Here is a 25,607-nt window from a genome sequence, read left to right as displayed (position 1 = left end):
TCGCCGGCAGTATGATTTATTTGGGGGGGGGGGAGGGGGAAGGAGTCGCAGAGCCTTAGAATGAGTTTTATTGAAGCTAAAAAATTGCAGTGTATTTGAGACATAAAAAGGTAACTTTTCACTAAGTTTCGTGAAAAAAAAAGTTTTTTTATGGGAGATAAAAATAAAAAACCAAAAAGTTGGTTTTTTGAATTTTTCGCATAAATTTTGAGGTTATGTAAAAAAAGCGCAAATACAAAAGTTGTAGTTCTTGTTATTACTAACAACTTTGTCATTCACTTTTTTCGATAGTACTCGTAGTTTTGCCGGAAATTGTGATAAACCGTCCCCCCCCCCTTCCCAAATTCAGATCAGCCGTTTCGAACATTATTGGCATTGGCCTATAAGAACTGCAGATATGTATAAATTTTTCCTTGAAATAGACAAGTGATAAACCTCTGGATACTCAAAAAAGTATTTCAGATATGAAAATGGCAATAGCAATGTCAATGTGGCACAAATAACTTTGGAAAATGTATAAAAAAACTCATTTCAAATTTTGGACTTTTTCATTGCTTTTTTTTTTTTTTTTTTGAGTTTAATTTTGCTTCTCCGTTAAAATAATTGTTTTTAGCAACTAAAAGGGTAGATAAAAGCAATCATTTAAATTGAGTTGAGGAAATCTTTTAAAAATCTACTCAATAGCATATTATTTATGTGCTTTTTCCAAACACGAAAAGATGTTAAACAATGCGTACAATGAATTTCTAATGTTCTGAAGAATAGAAATAAATGAGTTCCTGAACTAAAAAACTTTATTTTTTGTTAAAAAATAACATTATGTATAAAGTGTCATTATGCTGAATATTTACAGATTTATACATTTACTGGCCTGTTTTTTAAATTTTTTAAGTGATTTACTTTTTAAAAAATAAATTAATTAAATATTTAATTTTGAAAAAAGGTCTGTGATAAAGTAGATTAAGTTGAATTAACAACATGCATATTTTACAACATGTTAATATAAGAACCAGAAATTAAATCACTTTTTGAGACTCCTAATTTTGACATTAAACTATCAGCAATTTCTTGTCCTTGTTCCAATGTTTCATCTTCATTTAACATAACCTTGAAATAAAGAAAAAGTCAGTTGAACACATAGTGTATCATTTAAAAGTGTACTAAACTTTTAAAAATGGAAACTAAAATGTACCATGTACTTTTATGCATAATAAACAATTTCAGTAAGAAAAATTTTGGTTATTTAAAACTTGAATTCAAGATTTATTTCATCATGATTACTATGATTTCCAATATAAAAAACTGGTTTCAATCTTATAAATTGAACATTGTTTTGAAAGTGATTCTGTACTCTTGGACAAAATTCCAAATCAGCATCTACACAAATTTTGGAATGGATGTAGGTCAATTTGATTGCTGAAAATTTTGAAATTGGGTTTGAAAAAATAAAAACTGCCACAAGTAATAAGAATAAAAAACAAACAATGGGTATAAAACTTCAACTTTACTTTTAAAACAAAAATGTTTAAACTTTTTAATTAAATTTTCAATTAAAAATAGCTGTTATATTTCTACAGTCATATGCACTTTGTAAAACACTTTTATTTGACTGAACTAATTTGCACAACAACAATTAATGGCTAGAGTGCTTGAAAATTGAGAGGCAAGAAATTTGAAAGTGTTTCTTAAAAACTTAACATCCTTTTAGTTTTTGAAAATAATGCCTCCAAATGCATCAGAAAACTAATTTTAGCACTTCACAGCATGAAGTGCCTCAATTAAATAGGTTAATTTGTACCTTGTAATATCAAAACCGTGTTATGCTAGACTTTTTTATAAATTATTTTTATTTCTTTTTTAAACTAATTAATCATGTACGGGTCATTCTCCAGAAAACGTAACTTTTGAACGCAAACATTTTTCAATTTCGAAACCTTTTTTTTTTGTTCATTCTTACATGAAAGTGTTAGCTACTTGAAGTTAACCATAAACAATGACCCAGCTAAGTTCCAATTATTTTACTCATAAATAAAAAGAAATTAAAAAAAAACCTTTTTCACGGAACTAAAAAAAAAAAAATTCTTTATGTTTAAAAATCGAAGCCAATTTAATATCACAGTAGTAATTTTGTTAATTGTGCAAACAATCAGCTACTTTAATGATTAGTGGGAATATAGTATTAAACTCTCTTAATTAAAGTACGGTTTAATTAATAGTTTCAAATGTATTTTAAATAAATTATTTTCAAATAAAAAAAGAACCGACTTCAAAAAACAAACTGGAACTAAAAAGTAAAAAATAATTGGTCATACTTACATACGATTTCCAACCCAAACGTATAAATCAAATTTATTTTACAATTCCAGTACAAAATACAACTAAACTAAACACCCAATTATAAAATAAACACTGATTTTAATTACTATACGATTAATTATTTTAATACCCAACCAATTATATTGATCCCTTTAATTTTTAATAACCATTTGAAGTCGGGGCCTCCTACTGCTACCTAACGTAACTGACAACCAACCAAATTCTGACTTAAACACTAATTTAAGAAAACGGGAAAGTCTTTAAAACTAAACCTACTCGGTTATGTTAGGTAGTAGTTTATAAGAGACCCCGACTTCAAATGGTTATTAAAAATTAAGAGATCGTATATACTTAGATATTAAAATAATTCATCATAATTTAATTAAAATCGGGTGTTTATTTTATAATTAGGCGTTTAGTTTAGTTGTAATTTTGTACTGGAATTCTAAAATAAATTTGATTTATACGTTTGGGTAGGAAATCGTATGTAAGTATGACCAATTATTTTTTACTTTTTAGTTCCACTTTGTTTTTGGAAGTCGGTTCTTTTTTTATTTGAAAATAATTTTTTTTCCCTTTTTAGTGGTGTAAATATAAAATAAGTACATAGGGTAGAGTATGTGGTGCACTCCTTACGTACATCTCGAGTGAGAAAGCGTCGAGTACAAAAGTCTGAAAACAGCTAAGGTGAGCAAAAATAGAGAAAGAAATAGAGCACAGCATCTCAAAATTCACGAATCACTAAAAAACAACAGAAATCGCTTTAACTTTGAACATGGAATTTGAAGAGCTTTCTTGATTTTTCAAGGATCCCATCTTCAGATATGACCTGATGACCATGGGATTACCTGGGAAGTATATACCTTTTCAAATGAGAAAAAAAAAGGAATTTTCTATGTTGTTTTATGTGTTTGAGTTTACAGTTACAGAATACATAAAAAGATTCCGACGAGTTGAGAACCTCTTTTTTGAAGTCGGTTAAAAAAAGAAAAAATTTTAATGCACATAACATTTTATACGATTGGCACTAAAAACTGATCTTTGTTCCTCTTCAGGATTTATTTGTGCGCTAATTAAAGTTAGAACCATTTAAATGTCAATGGCTTTCCTAACTATTTTATATTTCACAATAATACGTATTATGTAACTCGTGAAAAAAGTCACATTTCTCTTTACTTGGCCCCGTTACAGATCAACACCACACTAGAAACAGAGTATCTACTGTGATGTTGTATATATGAAGATCAAAATACTACTAGAGCAATGATAATAAATGAATTTCCTGTTTGCTTCAGAGGAGTCTTTATTCAAAATTTGCAATATGACTACTAATGATTAATACAAGGGAAATATTTAGGAGGGGGGGGGGGTACTCCCTCAAAGCAATAGTCCACGTAAAAAGGAAAGGAAGCTAGGAACTCCACAGCTTGTAACACCAATATACATGTCTGCATTTTTTGTTGCTATTTTGCTCTTTAAATTTTGCTTTTTTTCTGACAAGTGACTATATGATAAACTTACTAATTCATCAATATATCTTTTGTCAATAACTAAACACCTATGCGCATTTCCTACATGTTTTGGGGGAAATGAAGGTCTAACTTTTCGCACTTTTATTGTTAAACCGTTGTTTTTTTATTATTACTTTTTTATTTGATAATTTCAGGTTATAAGTTTTTGAGGTCCTAAAAATGAAGGGGTACCCTTCTACCTTTTGTTGTCATTGATTAAAGGTATTTACTGTTGGTTTGGGCAACTAAAATATTATTGGAAATACTTTCTAAGTTTCCTAAATGTAAAAAGAAAAAAAGTTATTGAGATTATAAAAAATATTACTTCAAGTTCCATAAAATGTCCTAAGTGTTCAACATCATCTACATGAATTCTTGTTCTTTCATACATAAAAAGATGTCTTTCTTTTTTAACGATGCCCACTAATCCAAGTGATGATTCTAAAACTTTCTATAAAAAGGAATAAATAAATTAATAAATATATATTACAAATCACTCATCAAATTAAATTTTAAGAAAAAGAGAAAACACTTCTTTATTGTGCAACTCTATTGAGGAGATATAAAATTAAAGTAAAAAATGGTATAAATTTACAAAACAATTCCCTGTGAACAGGCCTGTCATTTCGAATCTTTCCAGGGTTGTGTAAAGAGTTTATACTCAATGCAAATTTTATTGCAATGTGTGACATAATAAAGCACTACTGTAATTATACAGTGAGCACCGGGTAAATGAATCAGCTGCTTTAATGAATCAAACAAGTTTGAACCTCCTCCCTCTCTTTCCTCAACTGTTATCAAACAATGGTGTCTCTTTTGGGAATGATAGGACAACCCCCCCCCCCCCCCAACTACATGAAAGATAGTATAAAATTGTGTTTTTCAGACTTTAAGGTCAAAAAATTTCCTCAGACAGTCTGATTCTTCCCCATTCATTTAACATCACCTAAGAAAACGTCTCTTTTTCGGCAATTTCAAGGTTTTGGTAGAGTCCTCAAAAACCTTTTATACAAAAGATCTTAATATATAAAAATGGAGTTTGGTAAATTTGTTCCCTAAGATCTCAGAAACTACCCGGCAGATTTAGCTGAAACTTTCACCGTTTGTTCAGTTTGGTACTGGGAAGGTTTATAGACCAGTTCGAAAAAAATCCGATTGATAGTTCCCTTTTTATTCCAATTTTAGTCCCAATTTTCGCATAAATGCCCCAACATGGGGGTGGAAAAAAAACGTGCACATATTAACATTATATGTCCATCGAAAGCGCCAATTTTTCTGCTGAAGATAGCATCTGTTCGAAGTTTCTAAGTTGTGTAAAAAACGAGTTATGAGCTTTTTTGTTTCCTGTTCGAAGGCTTTCATCAACCCAAGTCATTATTTAGTGTGTTATCTCAACTCCCAAGAATTGTTGTATTGTTGAATATTTTTGCGTTTCGTCTGACTTTTTGAGGCTTTTCTCAAGTCAAATCTTAAAGTAACGTTTTTCCACAACATTGGCTAAAAATAAATGGATTTGGCTGATCATTTTACTTTTAAACGGAACTTATGTAATTAATGGTTTATAATTATTATTTATGCTGATTGGACACTTGCTTACTATATCCAACCAACCAGCAGAAATATCGCCAGAATTTTTTCAAAAAGATTTCAGTAGCTGATGCATTTGGCAGTTTTTTTCCACTGTCGCTGTTTTTGAGCCCAAAGACTACGTAATAATGTTTCTCAGCTTTCACCATATAAACAAAATATCGCCAATCAAAGATACTTAAAAAAAAAAAAAATACTATGTAAAATAATTCAACAACTAAATTAGGCAAACCCATAAACCGCACTAAAACTTCCGTTAATTTTTCTTTCTGCACGATTTCAAACAATCGCCAAATTTTACTACTTATTTTGGAAACATTTCGGATGAAACCGTTTAGCGCCATTTTATTTTGACCAAAAGTATCTCAGCATTTGGCAACAATATTTCTGTAATAAAAATTAGTAAAGAGGGGGAGTATTATCGAAAGTGTCCCAAAATGATTCTCGCAAATTTGGTAAGATTTTAAACCGCACCAAGTGCCCATAAAAATTGAAATTTCCCAAAATAACTAAAGCAAGTGTAAGGGGAACACGGGTGGCTATATTTTTTAAAACAGTTCGTACATCAATAGCTCAGGCCCGTGTCCAGGATTTCATAAAGGGAGGGGTTGAAACTTTTTGCCTTTAACTTACGTTGTCAAGGGAAAACTAACTATTGTTAATTTTAGTTCGATAACTAGGCTTTTTTTAAACGTTTTGTGTGTTTTTTTAAAAGAAATCTTATTTGTTCGGTTGAACATTTTGTAAAAGCGGAAAAAAGTCACACATATTCCTTTTATGCCACCTAATGTTAGTTTCTTTTTTTTTTCTTTTGTTTTTCCATCAAATAACATTGAACAGGAATTTAATGAAAACAAAAATTTTATTTAAAAAAAAATTGCTGTTTCGCATAGAAACATTTTTGTATTGTGTGAAACGTCTAATTCATCCAACACTAAAGACGTACCATAAAAAACCTAATAGAAAGCAAAGTAACCATTTTCCCTGCCCCTAAGTTTTTTTTTTGGCTACATCATTGTCTAATATTCTTTTAAATAATTTTCCCCTGCATGCTTACAGCATTGCCGGACTCTTTAGCCATTCCTCCATCGTTAATTTTTTCAAGCACTTAGAAGCGAAGGTGCTTGGGAATCCTACAATTGAGGAAAATGTTAATTGTTAAAGATGGGGAAATATTAAAGAGGGTGAATACTGTATCAGAGTTCAACTCTAAAATTAATTAAAACTTAAAATACGTTTTGGAAAATCATTTAATGATTCATTGATTTCTTTTTCAATGGGAGGGGTTTAACCCCTAAAACCCTCCCCTTTGACACGGCTCTGCAATAGCTATACAGAGAAAGTTTTAGATTTAAAAAAAAAAGTACTAACGGATAAATCTTTTTAAACATGTAAAGTTTAATTTCATATTTTGGAAATTCGTCAAATTTGTATACACTTCGTGTTTTCGTTTCTAAATGAATACTATTTTGCTCTTTTTACTTACTGCTACTTTAGTTTTATGAGTAAGGAAGAAGCTAGATTTTAAATCACGTCAAAAAGGTGTGTTTTAAGTTCTTTCACTGAAAACAGAAAACAAATGCAAGTAACGATTGTTTCTCATAATTATTGCTGACCCAGGCAACGCCGGGTATTTTTGCTAGTAGCCTATAATTTACATAAGTCTCGAAAAACAGATTGAGAGTGGAACCCTACTCCCTCTGTTTTCTTTTATGATTACCACAAACATCCTCAGAAGAGCCACCAGACCCATTACCAAAGATAGCACAAAACTGCACCTTAGAGACTTCAATTTATTTATTTTTTTTTTCAAAGGAATGTCCCCCCCCCCCCTCTCTCAATATCTGTCTAGATGTATTACAATTGTGTTTTGCAGAGTTCAATGTTGAAATTTTCCAAAATTATACTTTTTGACGACAATTTTGAAAAAATTTTTGGAGGAGGCCCTGAACACCCCTGCCCCAATTTGCTTCTTTTAACACATTCAAAGATTACTGCCCCAATCTTTTGCCCTCCTCTTACTGTATATAGAGACAAAAGTCTAATTTCCTAGACATAAAAGTCTAACTTTGCCTAATGGGTAAATGGTGGTGGATGCCGTTTGGTTGAATCAGTGGTTAATTGAATCAACCTCTTTAATGAATCAAATCATCAAAAACCGTACAAAATCCAGCTTTATTGAATTTGTTGCTTTATGGAATCAAAACTATTTAGAACGAACGTGATTCATACATTGGTCGCCACTATATTCATATAGCAAATACACTGGCAAAAGCCTCAATATTTCAGGTGCACATTCTCCAATTTCAGGCTTTCATAGTAACACTCTCTGGTTGCGTTCGACGAGCACGACCAAGAGCGACCGGTTAGTTAATCACGTGACAACTAATGATCACATGCTCCAATCAACCAATCAATAGCTTAAAATGGTAACCGGTGAGGTAACCGATAGATGATAGAATGCTGCGGTTTGTAACCGGTTACTTACCGGTCGACCGGTGAGGTTCGTCGAACGCAACCGCTAAGTGCTCTGATAAATAATGCAAATATTTGTAACGTACTTTATAATTTATATTTTGTACAATATTTTATGTTACCTTAAGACCTTCAGCTTCATCAGCATTTTTAAATGTCTGCTTCCTGTAACTTGAAAGTTTTGGGCCTTCTGTATCAGGTCGGTTGTAAAATATCAATTCTGCAACTTGATCCTGCCAAGAAAAAAAAAACTAAATAAAATAATATTGTTGGCCTGAATGACGTAATAAACCCTTAGAATTATAGGGCTTGATTTCTAAAAAAAAAGTTCATTGGTTATTTCAAGGGCAAATAGAGTGACTTCACAGGTTCACAAATGTTTTTGTGCTCATTTGTGTCAAATTGTGTAACATTGAAGATCTGAAAATATGAATTACCCAAGTAGGCTTCACTGTTCCACAGTTCGTGCCAAGGTTGTTGAAAAAACCGGTTTTTTTTTTCAAAAAAAAAAAAACCAAAAAACCCGGTTTTTTGGTTTAAACCGGGTTTTTTTTGGTTTAAATACTATTTGTGAGAAAGACAATTAATTTTCGGAAGGTAATTAAGGTTCCATGTAATTAACAGTTATTCAATAGTCACACTATACCTAATTTCTTGTTTAATTAAAGAGATAAGAACAAAATCTTGTAACTAAATTAAATAATTAAAATAGCTTTCTGCACGGAAATATTGATTGAAATGTTTGACTTGATTAACATATTAGTATGCATGTATATATAGACCTTTTATGATACGAAATAGTGGCTTCATTTTTGATTTCATCAAATGAAAGCCAGATTAAGTCTTTTTTTCTACCAGAATTAGACATTCTTTTTAAAACAATATGAGTAAGTAACTCTTGTAAACTGCACAGGTTAGCTAAGGCAAAGCAAATACCAAAATCCCAATTCCAATGAACAAAAGGGGGGGGGGGAACTAAGAATTATCTGCACCCAATAGTCATAAAGCAGCATAGGTGTATAGCCAATCAAAATCTTTTGAGCACACATAATCCAAAAAAAAAAAAAAAAAAACACCAATGGAGAGTAGTTTATATGTGAAGATTTATATATTTCTCAATCAATTTTTACACATTCATTTGCATTTTGTTCTGGGAACTTAAAAATTTATCTTTTAATCTTCCTACATTATAATGTAAGGAACTATTATGTATCATAATATGAAGTATAAAGTTTTTTTTTTTAAAATTTGATTCAAAAAATATTATTTGTGTTCACCTGCCTTAAACAAATCTTAATTTTTAGGTGCAAACAATTAAGTTAGACTGTTGATTACCTTACAATTCAAAGTTAAAATTCCAGGAAAGTGCAAATAAATGGTCAAAAATGTCACACCCCTGCAACAGGAGTGAGCAATATAATGAATTGCATCTACAATAAAAGATTCAATCCTTAGTAAATTTTAACTAATCATGCAAATTAAGCATAATGATGGAAGTTGACTAAAATCTGCTTTATGGCACATATATAAAATCAAAAATATATTAATATTTTTTTTTCAATTAAAGCTTGTAATACATTTTGAAGAAGCAACTTTGCAATTTTAGTATTTATCTCTGCAACTTAGCTAGGAACTTAACATAAATGGAATTTTACATTTTTCAATATGTGTGGGGAAATCAATGTAAACCTGTAAAATGGATTTTTTTTTTTTTTTTGGGGGGGCTTTTTTTGAAAAAAAACCGCATGGTTTTTTTAAAAAACCAATTGATTTAAACCAAACAACCCTGGTCCGTGCTGGATAGAACATGGGATGAACTTGAGTATCATGATGTGGTTGGAACAACAAACGATGCTTACATTCAACTTAGTAATGAAAGGTATTGCTTTCTGTTTAATAAAATGATTAAACACCTCACGTTACGTTTGTTTTTCCTACTTTGATGATACAGTACCACCTTTCAACACAATTTGGTAGCTTTTCCTTTCTTTTTTTTACGATATGATAAAAAATTTGTGAATCTTCTGAAAACTGGATATTTATGCAGCAATTTTTTTTTAAACGATATTTTTAATGTGTCGAAGATTTTTCAGACAACCCATATAACAAATATACATACAGCAGAGAACCAATTATCCGGGAAGTTCGGGATCATCGCTTTCCCGGTTTTCTGGATCGCTAAAAAGCGCTATTGGCCTATTTTTTTAAATAAAACTTAAAGTACTATTATAAATAGTAATACATATTAAAATAAGAAGAAAACAGTTCAGAAATGCTTATAAATATCGAAAGATTGAAAACTACTAGTGAGAAAATAATTTAAAGACCAAAAAACTTGAGAACCTCTCATTCAGTTTGAAAAAGAAAAAACCCCTCCACTTTTCGATGTTTTAAAACGAAAGAAAATTAAGGAAAGGGCAAGAAACAAGTTTTTGAACGTAAATGTGCGATTTTTTTATTATTGTGTATAAAAGAATTTGTTTTTATAAACGTGTTTTTTTTTGTTTATTTACATATTTATATATTTTTAAATTTTTGTAAAGGTCTTGTTTTGCAATTACGGTAGTTAGTGACAATTATTGCTTTTGCATTAAGTTAATATGAATAGAAATTTGATTTAAGAGTTCTTGCAGTCTTATTATTATTACAGTCTTGTGTTAAACAATTTCTACTTTCCATAATCAACTGTTCGTAAAATTCGCGAATCTGGTTTTCAGCGTTTCCCGCACTTTCGCAACGACTTACGCTCTAAACGACTTTAATTAAAAGCCATTCAATAAAATATTGTATTAGAGTACAACAATATTAATTTATTTAGTATCAGTTGGAATAAAACATGAAAATTTCAGACTTACAAATGCAGTAATTCAAGAAAATATTTCGGAAATTTTGCCCAGCGTAAAGGTTTTGCCTTTTAAAGTTTGTTTTTTGTAAAAAATTTCCCGTGTTATACGTGAGTAGTACGGTGTTTATTATGAAACCGTTCATATTCTTTTAGGTATTTCAAAAAAATGCTTAGTTCTTCAAAAATTGCCGAAAATGCGTATTTTTTAAAAATGGAGGGAAAATCGACAAAAGTTGCCGGTTTTCTGGTTTTTTGGTTCCCGGATAAAAGGTTCTGCACTGTACTTTTAAAAGTAAGAATTTAAATTTAGACATCACAATGATGCCTGGGATTAATTTTCTAGGCTTAGAATGAAAAACTCTGGTGCTATTTTAAACAAATCAATTGCATATGAAGTTATAAACTCTAAACAGAAGTATACACTTCAGTATATGCATGCACTAAAGAACATATAATACTGAAGAATTATTTCTTCCCATCAGTTTGGGTTATCATCACAATGAGTCGGGGAAGAAAAGGTTTTAATGCAATCAAAAATTTTGGGCATCAAATTTGATACCTATGTTTGGAAATCCAGTGTCCAAATAAAATGGTTCGTAGGAAAATAGGCTGCTTCTATTCTTCGCTGTATTGATTGAACTGTTGGATTTCTAATGAATGCAAAATTTTTGACCATTGCCTTCTTAACTCCCTACTAACTTAGTATCAAGGAGGCGTTGGCATAAACAAAGTAAAAAAGCAGAGTTCATTTTACTCCCAAAATAAGTGTAGAGAAAATTAATTAGTATTGGAACTAAAATTTTTAAGTTAATCTTTTAATTACACTTGCTATTTTAATAAAAATTTATTGTATTTTGCAATCATTATTTATAGGCCAATTGACATAGATATATATATATATCTATTTATATATATGTATATTTTTTGAAGATCTATTTCTTTTATTTGTTCCAATGATGAATAAAACCTATTTTGGATTCATATGTTAATGGAGAAAACTGAGACATAAACTTATATGGCGACTAGAGATGCAAAAAAATAAAATAATAAAAATTTTAAAATAAATAAATAAATAAAGGTTTTCTCAGGAAAAAATGATTTTTTACAAATTTTAACAGAATATATTCTACTCGGCAACCCTGACAATGTGTATACAAAATTTCAAGCTGATAGGTGAAGTAGTTAAGGCGTGAAAACATTACAAACAAACTCAATTTTGCATCGGTAGTATTAGCAAGGATAACTACCTGTATCTGACGAAGCTTTAAGCGACCCTCTAGCACTTTAAAGTAAGTATCGGTCTGCTTCATTATGAACGCCGGTTTATCAGAAATTTCTGAAGCTCTTAGTAGAAATGAGCGAAAATCTTTAATTTTTGCTTTTATTTCAACATTCCGCGACATGTTGTATTAAGAAAAGAAAGATTTTTTTGCAAGGTGCAGCAACAAAATTACGCTAAACTGCTTTTAATTTTAATTCAATTTTTTACCAGCGACAGCGTGCTGCTCGACCCATGTTGTTTATTGTTTACATTTCTTCTTTCGCCCCGCCCCTTTGTAGTGGAAATAGTAGTGAATGGAGGGAAATGTTGAAAAACTTGCGGGGGGGGGGGGAGAAAACAATTTAAATGTAATCAATTTTTGAATTTAATTCTCCATTTCATTCTAGATAAAACAAAATTTCTACTTTAAAAATGTAAATCTAGTTGGAAAACACAAAAAGTTATTTTTTTCCATCATTTTCTTGACCGTAACGATGAAACCGTTTGTTTACATTTAATGGCGTCTTGTTTGTAATTTTAGCGATCGTAAAAGTCTTTAAATTTGATGTTTTTTTAAAAAGATTATTCATTTACTATGTTTGTAAAATTTCACAGGAATTAGTTTAAAATGCATTTACAAATCATGAAGGTCTGACTTGTCTCTAAGTTGCATAAATTAGATTTCCTTTAGTAAAAAAATTGATTTTAATCATTTAATGTATGCAAACTTGAATGATCAAGAACAAAGGTTGGACAAGGTTTCATCATTTCCCTATGCATGACTGCATCTCATTTGAATTAGTCGCTTGAAAAGTAAGATAATCAATTCTTTTAATTTTTTTTGGTTTAAATGTTTGAAACTTTTCCATGACTTTGGACGCATAGATTTGTTTTTAAAAATTTTTTTTTAAAAGAACCATTGCCTGCACTTACACTATACTTTTATTCTAAATTTGCACTGATACCTGAAGTACTTATACCATGAAATATTTTAAAATCAAATCTACATTTAATACAGTGATAAACCTTGTTATCACGACACACGAATTTCAGGACATCTTGGATGTCACCTCACTTTTTCATAGTCCCGAAGTTCAGGTTGTGAAATCCTGATTAGCACAACACTTTGGGCTGCCTAGACCATCTTAATGGCTTATACAGGATTAAATGTTTTTTTACAATTGAAATATTTCAAGCAAAATAATTAAAATATATATAAAAATTTATTGTTAGAATTTCTGACAAGCAATTAAAGATGTGTGTTGGACATGCCCTTGCGATTAGACATATAGACGTGCCGAAGCATGCCACTTCAGAAATGATGGGGCTTGTATGGCAAGGTTTGAAAGAGAGGTATTTTAGCCTTTAACACTTTAACATAAGGCACAAAAAAAAAAAAAAAAATGAATACAAAGCAGTTGGATTCTTAAATTGAGGCAGTGAGAAGCAAAGGGATGTAGGTGGACATTTTCAAGTTTTGAGTAAAACACATTTAAAGATAACATCCTAGGTGGGCTTTCATTGAATTTTTTTTCTAAATCATGCTGTATAGCAGCAACTACCAGGGCTACTAGTATTATCTCTTGCCCCAAGGCAGAGGAGAGGTTTACCTACCATGTGTACTGGTTGTCTCCAAATTTTAAATTTTGCCACTTATACATCCCTTTGCTTCTCACTGCCTCAATTGGAGTAGGGAAGTAGCAGTCGAAAATAGCATACAATTGTTTTAAAGATTAAAAAACCTCTCTTTCAGCTTCTAAAGATGATTTACGGTCTCAAAGGGTTCTCTATCATCTCAAAACATACATACGCAATATTTTTGAAATTTTTAAATTTGATTGTCTTTTTTCTCCTTTATAAACATTGTGCAGTATAACCTGGTTTATACGGACTAACTGAGACCAAAGGTCTGGTTTGCCTTTGGTCTCAGTTCGTATCGTCCGTATAAACGAAAATCTGGCGGTATGGAAAAGGAAAAAACTAATACTAAATTTTTTACTAAACAGACATACCTTTTATTACTGTGAAAAACAATACTTTGTAACAAAATTGCATAGAATTGATTCGCACAATCTATACTTTATATTCTTCAATCAAACACTTCATTATTTATAGTTCATCTGTAGTGGGGTTGGAGTGACGCACCATGATGTTTGTTAGATTACTATAATTTATTGCATAATCTATGCAGGAGTTGTATACTGAATCAAAATAAAAAGCAGATGTTTAGCCCACTTATAGTTCAGCTATCATAATTCAAGATTATTATTTGTATAAGGGTCATTCTCCAGAAAACGTAACTTATGAACTCAATTTTTCAATTTCGAAACCTTTTGTTTCCTTTTTTTTTCATTCTTACATGAAAGTGTTACCTACTAGAAGTAACCATAAACAATGGCCCGGCTAAGTTCCAATTATTTTACTTGTAAATAAAAAAAATACCTTGTTCATAGAAATAGAAAAAAGAAAACTTTTAATATTTAAAAATCAAGGCCAATTTAATATCTAAGTAGTAATTTTGTTAATTGGTGGAAACAATCAGCTATTTTAATGATTAGTGGGAATATTATATCAAGCTCTCTTCATTAAAGTATGGCTTAATTAGTAGTTTCAAATGTATGTTAAAAAATAGTATTTAGTAAATTTGAGGATATACTGGCAATTTATACTTGTGGTAGAATGCCTAAGATTGATGTATTTCACCTCCATCATTTATTTTCACCTCAAAAACAATGATATTGATCAAGTGTCACAAAGGTGAGGAATTTTCCATTAATATAGGCCTAAAAGATACATTTTTCAGGGAATTTTTTTTTTCTTCGTAGCTACAATCTGATACATGTTGGGCATTTGAAAACATGTTCACTTCTTTTTTTATATTAATTTACATCCCTGAAATTCCAGTTCACAGAGGTGAGAAGTCAGAATAACCATACTAAGTTTTTGAAGCAAAATCTATCTTTTTATTCTTTGACAAAAATCTCACAACTTCAACTATGGCAGAAAATAAACACAGGGTATCTCTTGTATCATGGAAAATTAAGTTTGATGTCATTACTGCCACGTGTTAATGAGGAATGGCATTTTATGTTTAGGTAACGGAGGTGAGAATTTATTGTGTGACATGACTTCTTGTCCTACTAAAATGAACTAAAACACATTAAAAAACTAAATATACTGAAACAATTAGCATTTGGGACACTTGTGAATGAATAATCAATAAATAAGTATAATTTTAATTAAACAAGTAATTAAGCAACATAAACAGTCACACAAGGTGTGTGACTTGCCATAGAGGTGAGAATTCACATGTTGTGAACCAAAAATACACTAAAATAAAAATTATTTAAAAAATAGTTGACAGGTTTAAAAAGACATATTTTTGATGAAATTAAAAATCATTGTTAAAAGAATTGTTCCTTAAAGTTTTTACCGTAAAAAGCGTGTGACAGAAAAGTTACACTTTTTGAAGGACGACCCATAAAAGTAACTTTTTAAAACTCTAAAAATTTGATCCAGAAAAAACAAGAGATCTGGATGAAGGAGGTTCTACTGTATTGCACTAGCTTAATGTATTTATTAAAATGTATGAAAAAACACTTTTTAAAAGTTTTTAAATTAATAAGTTAAATGTGTCATGACATTTAAAACTTTTTTCTGCAATATGGCAGCACAAATTATGCAGACAAATCAGTATCTTGAAATGTGCGCTACCTATTGTCCCAACACCTGTACATATTTCAGAATTGTTTGTCCATGTGTGTATGTGTGGCGTAAACACTGGTATACAGAGTGGTCTGAAAGTGGGTGTGCCCCCTTTTTATTTTCAACATTATGATAGTTGTGAGGAGGGATAGTGAATGTGTCTGTGTGCTACACTCAGTTATCTTGAAGTCTTAAGAGTCGAGCATTGGTAGAGCACAGGGGCCTAGCTAGGGGGGGGGGCAACCCCCCCCCTAAATGTTTGTCTCAAAAAAAAGGAGAGAGACAGAAAGAAAAGAGAAGAGAAAAAAAAGAGAAGAAAATGAAAAAAAATCAAAACGACTTTTTTCTGAAAAATAATGGTCAAAAATTCACTCCCCTTCCCCAGTGCCATTGAAAATCAGCTCCATGAGTGACCCTCAAGCGTAAAGGCTCCTCACTCTGCTGCGACATTTTTATGATAATTGAGTAAAATTTTACACTTCGCTTTAGAAATGAGGTTGATTTGTTAAATCCACGTATATACGAGGCGTATTTTTAAAGTAAGTTCCGTTTTGATATAAAAAAAGAACGAGTACAGATAGAGCAAAGAAATTTATTGCACAAAAATCTACCATCCTTACGCTATTTTTTGACATTGCTCCCGTGATTTTCCAAACATTTGTCATAGCGTGGTACAGGTTTTTGTATACCTATTCATAGAAAATTGCCGCCTGTGTAGTCAGCCATGGGATAACATGTTCTCTGAGCTCATTATTGCTGTTGTGCCACAGACCACCTTGGAAAGACTTTAGATGCCGAAACAAATGAAAGATGCTGCGAGCGAGGTGAGGGCAGACCAGAGGATGTTCAAAAACGCCCCAGCCAAAGCCCTGTAAGAGTCCTCATGGTTGACTAAACGGGCGGTAACTTTTTACGAATAGGTATGCAAAAACCTGTACCACGCTATGACAAATGCTTGGAAAATCACGGGAGCAATGTCCAAAAATAGTGTAAAGGTGGTAGATTTTTGTGCACTAAATTACTTAGCTCTATCTGTACTCGTTCTTTTTTTATATAAAAACGGAACTTACTTTAAAAACACGCCTCGTATAGCCTTTCTTTGTCATAGATTCTGCAAATTGTTAAATATGTTTAATTTTATGAGCGGCACAGTGGGAATATTACATGCAGTTGAATCTGTATATTTCAAATTTCACGGGAAGGAAAAAATTGAGATAGAGGTTTTAAGATACGGGGGCTTTAAGAAACTTTATAGAAATTTGGAATATGATGGTGAAAATTTGAAATCGATACTAAAGAGAATATGGGCTCTTGATCAAAATTACTCCGTATTAGTTTTGTTTGGTCTGTATTCTATTATTACATTATTAAGGGGAGTCGGAGTATGAATTCAGAGCTCATCAGCCGTGGAGGATTCATTAAATATGGTCAAAAGACCAAAATTTTTTAACTATGAACTAAAAGAGAATTTTTAAGCTCCAGTACATGCAATATAGAGAAACATTGGGCAAATTGTACTGGACTGGAGCTTAAACATTCTCTTTTAGTTCATAGTTAAAAAATTTTGGTCTTTTGACCATATTTAATGAATCCTCCACGGCTGATGAGCTCTGGATTAATTCTTTATCTTTTTCTATTTAATAGCTATTTGCAATTTTCCTTTTTATCATCATTATTTTTATATAATTTGTTTAATATTTGGAATTTGGCTTGCTTATTTTATATTTACTTGGCATTTTAGTTTTGCTGCTGATATATATATATATATATATATATATATATATATATATATATATATATATATATATATATATATATATAAAATAAAAGAAGTTACCCCCCCCCCCCAAAACTCGGGTCTAGCTACGCCTCTGGTAGAGCATCATCCATGTTGTAACACGGCTGAATCACCAGCCATTTTCTCACACATATTTTGATGCAAATCATCTCTTAATCACTGATGCTCCGCAGTACATGTGTGAGGACATGGCGCAGGACTCGGCTGCGTTACAACGTCGATGGTGTTCCATAGACGTTGACTCTTAGACTTCAAGGTAACTGGGTATTACAAACATCAACCATAATCAGGGCCGGATTTGGAAGTGTGGAGGCCCTGGTGCAACGAAGGAGTGGAGGCCCCTAATCAGGGTTCGAAAAGATCATCATATTTTTGGAAATATCCGATACTTTGATATATATCCAAATATTTTGATATATATGTATATATCCAATATTTTCGATCAGCACTTTAATAGTAAATACATCCTGAAGTTACTGCCATTCATTTTTTTTATTTGGGATATTTTGTAAAAATTTTATTGTGGGGGCCCCTTTGTTGTGGAGGCCTCGGGGCAGTAGCCCCGCCTGCCCTCCCCTAAATCCGGCCCTGACCATAATGAACATTTTATTGCAAATAAAAAGGGGGGTGGGGTGTACGCCCACTTTTAGTCCACTCTGTACCTTGAATCGTACGTTATGGATACAGTGAAACCTGTCTATAACGACACTGTTGGGATCAAAAAAAAAAAAATTGTTATAGACAGTTTGATTATTTGCATTGACAGTTTGATGGGACCAAGGAAAATATTGTTATATACTGGTTTATTGCTATAGACAGTATTGTTATATACATGCTTCACTGTATTTACTTGTTTTTCCCTTCCTACAGCACACAATGTGTGAAGTTCATATCATAGGACAGATTGAAGGTGCTACACAATTTCAAGAAAACAATTTGTTTTGCAAATGGGGAATTCATGCAGGTAAATATGTAATAAGATTAGTTTTATTTATTAATTCATTGTAATAACATGTGTATGAGGCGGGTCATGTTACCCGTGCATAATATTTCAATGCAATCATAGTGTGCAATCAATGTAAAAGAAAAATCTATGCAACCTGTTATTATATATATTTTGGACCCCAGAATATATAAGAAATAAATAAATACGTACATTTGTGCATCAAAAAAAAAAAAAAAAAAAGTGAAAGAATGTTTACATATATTATCCTGTTCAACATTGTTTTTTAACATAATCTTGAACATATGCTATAAATTTCTTGTTTTTTTGCTAAGCCCAATTTACATAGTCTTTTTGAATCACTTAATTGTTACTCTTACAGAAATTATTCTCCCAAATTATATTAATTAATTATTACTCCCATTGTGTCTTGGAAAAAAAAAAGCCTAGCCTAATCTAGGTCTGCTATGGAAAAGTTCATCGAGTATCTCTTTCTCTGATAAATATTTTTAGTGCATGCTTAATGTTATCATTCATCATGAAGAACAGGAATGTCCATGCATTAAAATTAAGATCTCTATGTTTTGTTTATACTACATAAGCGAAACATATTGCATTTTAAATAGCTTATTAATAATTTTGTTTCACGTATTTTCATCAAATTCCTTTCTCTTTGTCTGGGAGTAGAATTTTTATATTGTTCTAATTATAATGAGCTCGTTCCTTAAATTCTATTTTTTGCAGGAGAGAGAGCAGCTGGATTTTTATTTTGCTCTATTTACAATATGTGTTTTAACCTGATTCCCTTAAATGACCATATAAATCTTAGTGAACCAAATAAGATTGTGCAGCAATCTTCGGGGATTGGTGATCGTCAGCAAACAGAGAGCGAAGTCTGCTAGTATATTAAAACAAAGATCGCTATGTTTTGTTTGTTACGTACTAATTAGTGTGTTTTGTTTTTAACACATTCAGAAGTATATGCTTGCATTATCCATCAAATTTCAAATACTTGATAACGAAGCCTTATAACTTGAATATTCCTTTATCTCGAAGTTTTCATCTGGTCCCAAACTTTTTAGGCTGTGGGGACTTCCTATAATTTGAACTACCAGTAACTCAAAGGTTTTAGCTGGTCCCTATTGACTTTGAGTTTTCAGGAGATGACTGCACCAGCCTACTATTTTAAGTAGGTTCTACCGATATTATTAGAAGCAGTGGCCCCTCGTTATATCCCACCTCATTATATCGCTCTTTTCTTCTGTCTCTCAAAATATTAAAGCCTTAAGAAAAAAAAACTTTGCTTTAAGTTTAAAACCATTTCTGAAAACATATGGTATTGCTCAGAGAAGGTCTCTTTCTTCTTTATTTTGTCATTGATGAGTAAAAGGAAGTTATTCTTCTGAATTCGCTGGAAAAGCAGCAGCAATTCCTGTCATCCAAATGTACATACCGGCACAGTATGTTTCAGTTTAAGATAGTCTGTAAACTATTTGATTTTCTTTTGTATTGATACATTGCCTTTACAATGAGTGAGAGACATCAAGCTGGTGTCATACTAGCCATGTAGAAGAGAACATACGCCCTTCTTTTAATACAGAAAAGATTTGTGCTTGGTTGCACAAACCAGGATTTGCATCAAAGAAAGGAAGAATGATCTGAACGGGCAAAAGAGTTTTCTGTAAACAATGTGGTTACTTTTACTTTTCACATCCTTTCTACAGCAAGTCAAACGGATTAGAAAGTCTATTGGGAATAAGAGGGTATTGGAATGTTCCCCCCTTTATCTCACGGTAGCTCAGAAAGATCGTCTTGATTTGCCATTTGAGGTAGTGAAAAACAAAAGGATGCAAGTGGACATTTTGAAGTTTTGAGTAAAACACGTTTAAAGATCAGATCCTAGGTAGGCGTTCATTGAAATTTTTTTCTAAATGAAGCTGTATACCGGAACCTATCAGGGCTACTAGTACAATATCTTGCCCCAAGATAGAGGAGGGGTTCACCTACCATTTGTACTGGCTATCTCCAAATTTTTAATTTTGCCACTTGCATCCCTTTGCTTCTCACTGCCTCATTTGATGTTTTTAACTTTCTGACGGTGAAAATTTACTTAAACTTCAATCTTGTTTGAATTTCAATAGGTGCGATAGTACATTCGTGAACTACATCGAAACCATTAGAAAATCATGTCAAAAAGAAGGAATGCTAATTTACTTGTGTATTGGACTTAAAACTATTTTTAACGACCTCCGTTATATCGCCCTTTCGGATATATCGCTCTCTTTGACCCCCGAAAAGCGCGATATAACGAGGGAGGTTACTGTATTTAGTTTGTTCTGTTAGTAACAAAGATAGTAGGTTACAACTATTTGATCAGAATAGCTCGTTCACAACCTGAAAATATGGGTTTAAAAACCATTTTCTCAAGTAACTTAAAGTGAAATGGTTCGGTAATTACTTGTTTATTCACTAATTCTTAGTGTGTTACGTTTAAGAAATCATTTGAATAATCCAATATCTTTTGCAGGTGGAAACTGGAAAGTTATTGAAGGGTTGAAGGAAGGGCAAACACAAATAGATAACCCACAAGACGGTGAAAGCTTCCACTGGTGTCATCCAATTGATATACATTATGCTACAAAAGGCAGCCAAGGTAATTTTTAAACGGTTGTCATAGCTTCTTGCTCTATTTGAGTAGTATGAGGTTACTATAGGAATAACATTAATGTGTTCACAGCAGGGTATGACATAAGCAGAGCTCAAAATTAAATGGTCTGCTTGTCTGAGACCACAAAAACATCCATTGGACCAGCAGAATATAAATTTAAGAGGTACATGTGACTAGTAAAGTTTAATTCCTTCCAAAATCTGCAAGCATAAAATATTTTTCTGAATTTGTGGAAAGTCTGTTCCTCTATTTAGTGTTTAGTTTTTTTTTTTTTTTTTTTTTGCAAGAAAAGAAAGAAATTTCTACAGCATTATAACATAGTGTTACAGGTTCCGGTGCAGTTTCAACTTTCTTGAAAGGACGACACAGTTCTTGAGAAAAACACAGGAGATTTATTTACACTATGTGCAGGAAAGATCAACTGCTAAATTAATCATCAGCAATTAAGCAAATATCACTCAACACCGTAAACTCAACTGTTACACACGTATTTACATCTAAATACGAAAAACAACACGGCGAAATGCCTCGCAATAAACGGAGCTAATACACAGAGCAAAATAAATGCTCTCAGCCCAACGGTTCAGTTGAGACTGACTTTTTATCATGTGGCGCGGCTATTTATAGACATTGAAAAGTTTCCACAATATTCCAAAATATTTCAGAAAATCAAAGACCGTTATCTTATTTCTTTCCATTTAAATTTTATCATTCAGAAATAAGGGGACCATATACTTCAGCCGAATGTACGGGGGTTGTATATTCATTACAAGAAACTATTTACAGGTTACGTTACTAAAATAATTTTAGATAAAGAGATAATTTAATAAACGCCAAATTTAGTTAGATTACGACAAATTAATCACAAAAATAATTACTATTTACAGAATTTGTAACAATAGTTTTTTGTTTTTTAAAAAGTGTTAATGGATTTCATGAGTCATATTACTTTATTTTGGTTATTTTTTTTATTTATTTTTCTAGTATTCAAAACGAGGACACGAGAATGGACTGCTAAAAATTTGTTCAGATCAGTGAAATGTTATAGTTACTGGTTCATCGGATCAGTGTTCAATTTTTTGTTGAGAAATGTTGTGAAAGTTTTATATATTGCATAATTTAAGTCGACTTTTTATAGGCTTTGTTTTGCTTATTACCCATATTATCTGGATCTTCGATTCTCTGGTTTGATGTAGGTCCCAGTTAGTCTAGATAAGCATGGTTGTTAAAGATTGTAGTGTGACAGAAATCATTTAAATGTAGTGATAAATCTGAAAAAAAAAGGAGGAAGACAAGGTAACTTATTAACAAAACTTACGAGTTTTTTTTTTTTTTTCTGTTTTGGTTGAAAAGACTATTTATTTTGAGCATAGGTTGAAATGCAGAAAAATGTATTGAGAGTAAATATATTATGCATGGATGAAGACTTTTTTTTTTTTTAATTAGAAAACTCATTTAATAATAAAGGGCCATAGCCCTTAAATTGCATAGTTTTATTTGAAACAAGTTGCACATGATTGAAATTTTCTTATTATATTGATGACATCTACTGTAGAAAAATTATAAGATCCTCCCCCTCCCCCCTCCTTGTTCAATATTTTTAGTGCAAACTTGGTTAGATATCCATATTTTCCAAAACTTTTGAGCTGGTGGAAAAAAGGTTTTCCTAGAAACGTTAAAAAAAGTGATTTTTTAAATAAAACTAGTTTTTTGATAATACTTCTACACTTTCTGAGAAAACCTAAAGTGTTAAATGTTTAAAAATTCATGAAATCTATATTTTTTCATTTATTTCTCCTTAACAGAGAAGTACGTAAAATATTTACTATTTAAAAAAAGATAGCTTTTCTATTTCAAAACTTGGAACACCAAAACTATATGGCTTAATCACCATGCAAACAATAGTTTTAGGCAGGATGTGATTGAAATCTTAAATCAAATTTTTTGTTAGTTATTTAGTTTTTTTCTTCAACTAAAAGAAAAAAAAGCAACATTTTTAAAAAGGAAGGTTTTTGTTTTAAAATTGTTACATGCATATGTGTGTCATACACATGCACAAAATGGCTAGATATTAAATTTGAACATTTCCACTCATTGATTTTATACATATGTCCTGCATATAAATTTAGGTTTATAGAGAAAAGGAGAAAATAATAGATATTTTTACAGAGAAAAGTACGTAAGCCAAAATGTACATGTAAAGTTTTAATTTTTGAATAACAGGCCAAAATGATGTACTGCAAGAAAACTTTGACTAACAATGAAACATACACAAACAAACACAAAAGGATGAAAAAAAAAAGACAAAAAGCTGTAATTGAATATAGTGAAAATATTTAGAGAATGTAACAATTTGTAAGGTAGCAATATATACTTTATTATTAAATATTTACATTCCATTACATATATATATTTATATTACAGTTCAACACCAATTATTAAAAGTTGCACAAAATTGAAAAGTGTACAAGATACATTTAAGTGCTTAAATCAAAATCATCTTAAGATGTTAAAAAATATATGTGTTTCATAAAGAAATTGAATATTTTATCCTTTTTCCTTTTTTTTTAAGGGTGGCCGAAATTCTATTTTCAAGTTTGGCATCAAGATGAATATGGAAGAGATCAGTTCTGCAGTTATGGATTTTGTCACGTACCAACGGCCTGTGGCTTTCATAAAGTAGAATGTGTGACTTGGAAGCCACGTTCTTCCCTTTGTGAAAGAATATATGAATACTTTCTAGGTGGAGGCTTACAACTCAAAAGCCCTGAACATATATATCACGGCTTAGATCGGTATAAACTACAAACCGAGGCAAAGGGCGTAATACATTTGGAACTGTACATTATTTCAAAGAATTTTCAGAAATATGGTGTCATCACAAACTGATATTTCAATATTTGATCAACCACTGCCCAGCCTTTCCCTCCTATTCAAAGGGGGACACCTTACCTCAATTTGATTGACTAATGTTAAACAAAGCTATATACAGTGCAGTATTTGGGAAAAAATATTTAGGGAAGGCACATTTTTTTAAAATGTTTTTTTATCACACTCTAGAGTCCTCCATACCTACCACTATTTATGGTTTAACTGATTGGATGGGTCTTTTGATAAAGACCAGAAGCCAAGCAATCCCTGGTCCAGCTCGCCCAGAGATATTGACTCACTTGGAGGACTTGGGGGACGACAACATGCCCCAGTCCCCATTAACAAACATGAAGGATCTTCTCCTGACTTGCACTGACCCTGAGACCCTTCCGTTGTGAATCTGACACCTTACTGATCAGGCCTATACAATCTCTATGATTGATAGATTTAATTTTGACAGATTTTTGTTAAGCCAGAAAGGGTTAGTTCAGATTTCATATGCCAGCTTTGATTCAAAAAGCAGAAAAAGTGGCTTAAAAGCTGATTCTCATTGCATTTGAAGTTACTTTTTCAATAATAAGCTAAATATTTTGGGGAACATCCTTCCCTCCTAACTACAGCACTGGCTACATGCTTAGACATAGTATAACAATCAAAACATAAAAACCAAATCTTGCAAACAAGGAAAATTGTTACATGCGATATACTGACAGCATGTTTATGCCAGCCAGAGACTGGAGTTTTGTCCTTTCATGGACTCATGAGTCTGGAATAGAAAATAATCAAGCCAGAGATGGATGTCATCTCATTGAAGCTGAGAGTGCAAACAAACTGGTAGATAAAGTAAATTTAGCGCACCAGCAAGAGCAGCTATGGTACGATTCAACTTGTTAATTCAAGGCAAAGCTTGGGTATTAAAATGCAGTCTCTGGATAGCCTAACCGGGATATCGGTATATTACATGTAGTGCTGCCTTAGCTCTGGCTTAAGAGTGGTAACTTACCGATTAAGAAAATTGTGCTTAAGAAAATCTTCTTTCTTTCTGAAAGAAGCACTTTATTACCATTTTGAAAGTAAAATTTATAATTTTTTTAAATATTTCATACATAGCCTTGAATTAAAAAAAATTAAAATATTTTATTTTTACAGTAAGAATTTTTTTCATGTAAGTATAATAAAAACATTTTATGTATTGAATTTTTTCACCAAAAATAAAGGAATTCTATTGCTGTATACATGTTTCAGTTATTTGTTATCGACAGCTTAAAATTTCAGCACTACATATGTATCAAAATTCAATACAATTTATCACAAAATTATTAAATTATAGGGGATGAGGTGGAGATCACAAAGGCAATTAAATAAAACCATTTTTTTTTTCAAAGAAAATAATTAAAAGTTACCAGTGATGGTTTCGTTAAGGCTTTTTCCTCACAATATAAGCTTCAAATTAAAAGTTACTACAGCTCCTTTCAGTCCCACTTCCAAAAACATAATTGCTGAACTGTTGAGTACTAAATACAAAAGTTGTTGAACAATGTTTTAAGGTTTATTTAAAATAAAATAGTAAAATAAGATATGATTCGAATGTATATAATGTTGTCTTTTGGGTAATGACATATCCCTT

General features: G+C 31.5%; 2 protein-coding genes across 2 annotated transcripts; one reads left to right on the top strand and one right to left on the bottom strand.

Annotated features, from left to right (window-relative positions):
* Positions 1-456: 456 nt before the first annotated feature.
* LOC129225306 (uncharacterized) lies at positions 457-12,273 on the bottom strand. The gene is made up of 4 exons (XM_054859897.1): positions 11,982-12,273; positions 8,012-8,122; positions 4,153-4,278; positions 457-1,107 (listed from the first exon to the last, which is right to left on the bottom strand). Exons 1-4 carry the CDS (start codon positions 12,135-12,137, stop codon positions 988-990), a joined length of 513 nt encoding a protein of 170 aa, XP_054715872.1. The 5' UTR covers positions 12,138-12,273; the 3' UTR covers positions 457-987.
* Positions 12,274-12,622: 349 nt separating this feature from the next.
* On the top strand, positions 12,623-25,396 carry LOC129224405 (B9 domain-containing protein 2-like). The gene is made up of 4 exons (XM_054858854.1): positions 12,623-12,808; positions 18,369-18,462; positions 20,969-21,094; positions 23,682-25,396. Exons 2-4 carry the CDS (start codon positions 18,375-18,377, stop codon positions 23,996-23,998), a joined length of 531 nt encoding a protein of 176 aa, XP_054714829.1. The 5' UTR covers positions 12,623-12,808; positions 18,369-18,374; the 3' UTR covers positions 23,999-25,396.
* The last annotated feature ends 211 nt before the right edge of the window (positions 25,397-25,607 follow it).

This window comes from Uloborus diversus, chromosome 6 (genome assembly GCF_026930045.1).
Source record: "Uloborus diversus isolate 005 chromosome 6, Udiv.v.3.1, whole genome shotgun sequence".
Lineage (NCBI taxonomy): Eukaryota > Metazoa > Arthropoda > Arachnida > Araneae > Uloboridae > Uloborus > Uloborus diversus.
Note: the sequence above shows the minus strand (reverse complement) of the source record. Positions and strands in the feature narration are given on the sequence as shown.

Bases quoted from the DNA above. Each gene is read 5' to 3' on its own strand.
- LOC129225306 (XM_054859897.1), bottom strand. From the start codon at position 12,137: ATGTCGCGGAATGTTGAAATAAAAGCAAAAATTAAAGATTTTCGCTCA. The intron at 4,279-8,011 runs GTAACATAAAAT...TCCTTTTTATAG, and splicing joins ATGAAGCTGAAGGTCTTAAG to AAAGTTTTAGAATCATCACT. The intron at 1,108-4,152 runs GTAATATTTTTT...CTTTATTTCAAG, and splicing joins GACATTTTATGGAACTTGAA to GTTATGTTAAATGAAGATGA.
- LOC129224405 (XM_054858854.1), top strand. From the start codon at position 18,375: ATGTGTGAAGTTCATATCATAGGACAGATTGAAGGTGCTACACAATTT. The intron at 18,463-20,968 runs GTAAATATGTAA...TATCTTTTGCAG, and splicing joins CAAATGGGGAATTCATGCAG to GTGGAAACTGGAAAGTTATT. The intron at 21,095-23,681 runs GTAATTTTTAAA...TTTTTTTTTAAG, and splicing joins TGCTACAAAAGGCAGCCAAG to GGTGGCCGAAATTCTATTTT.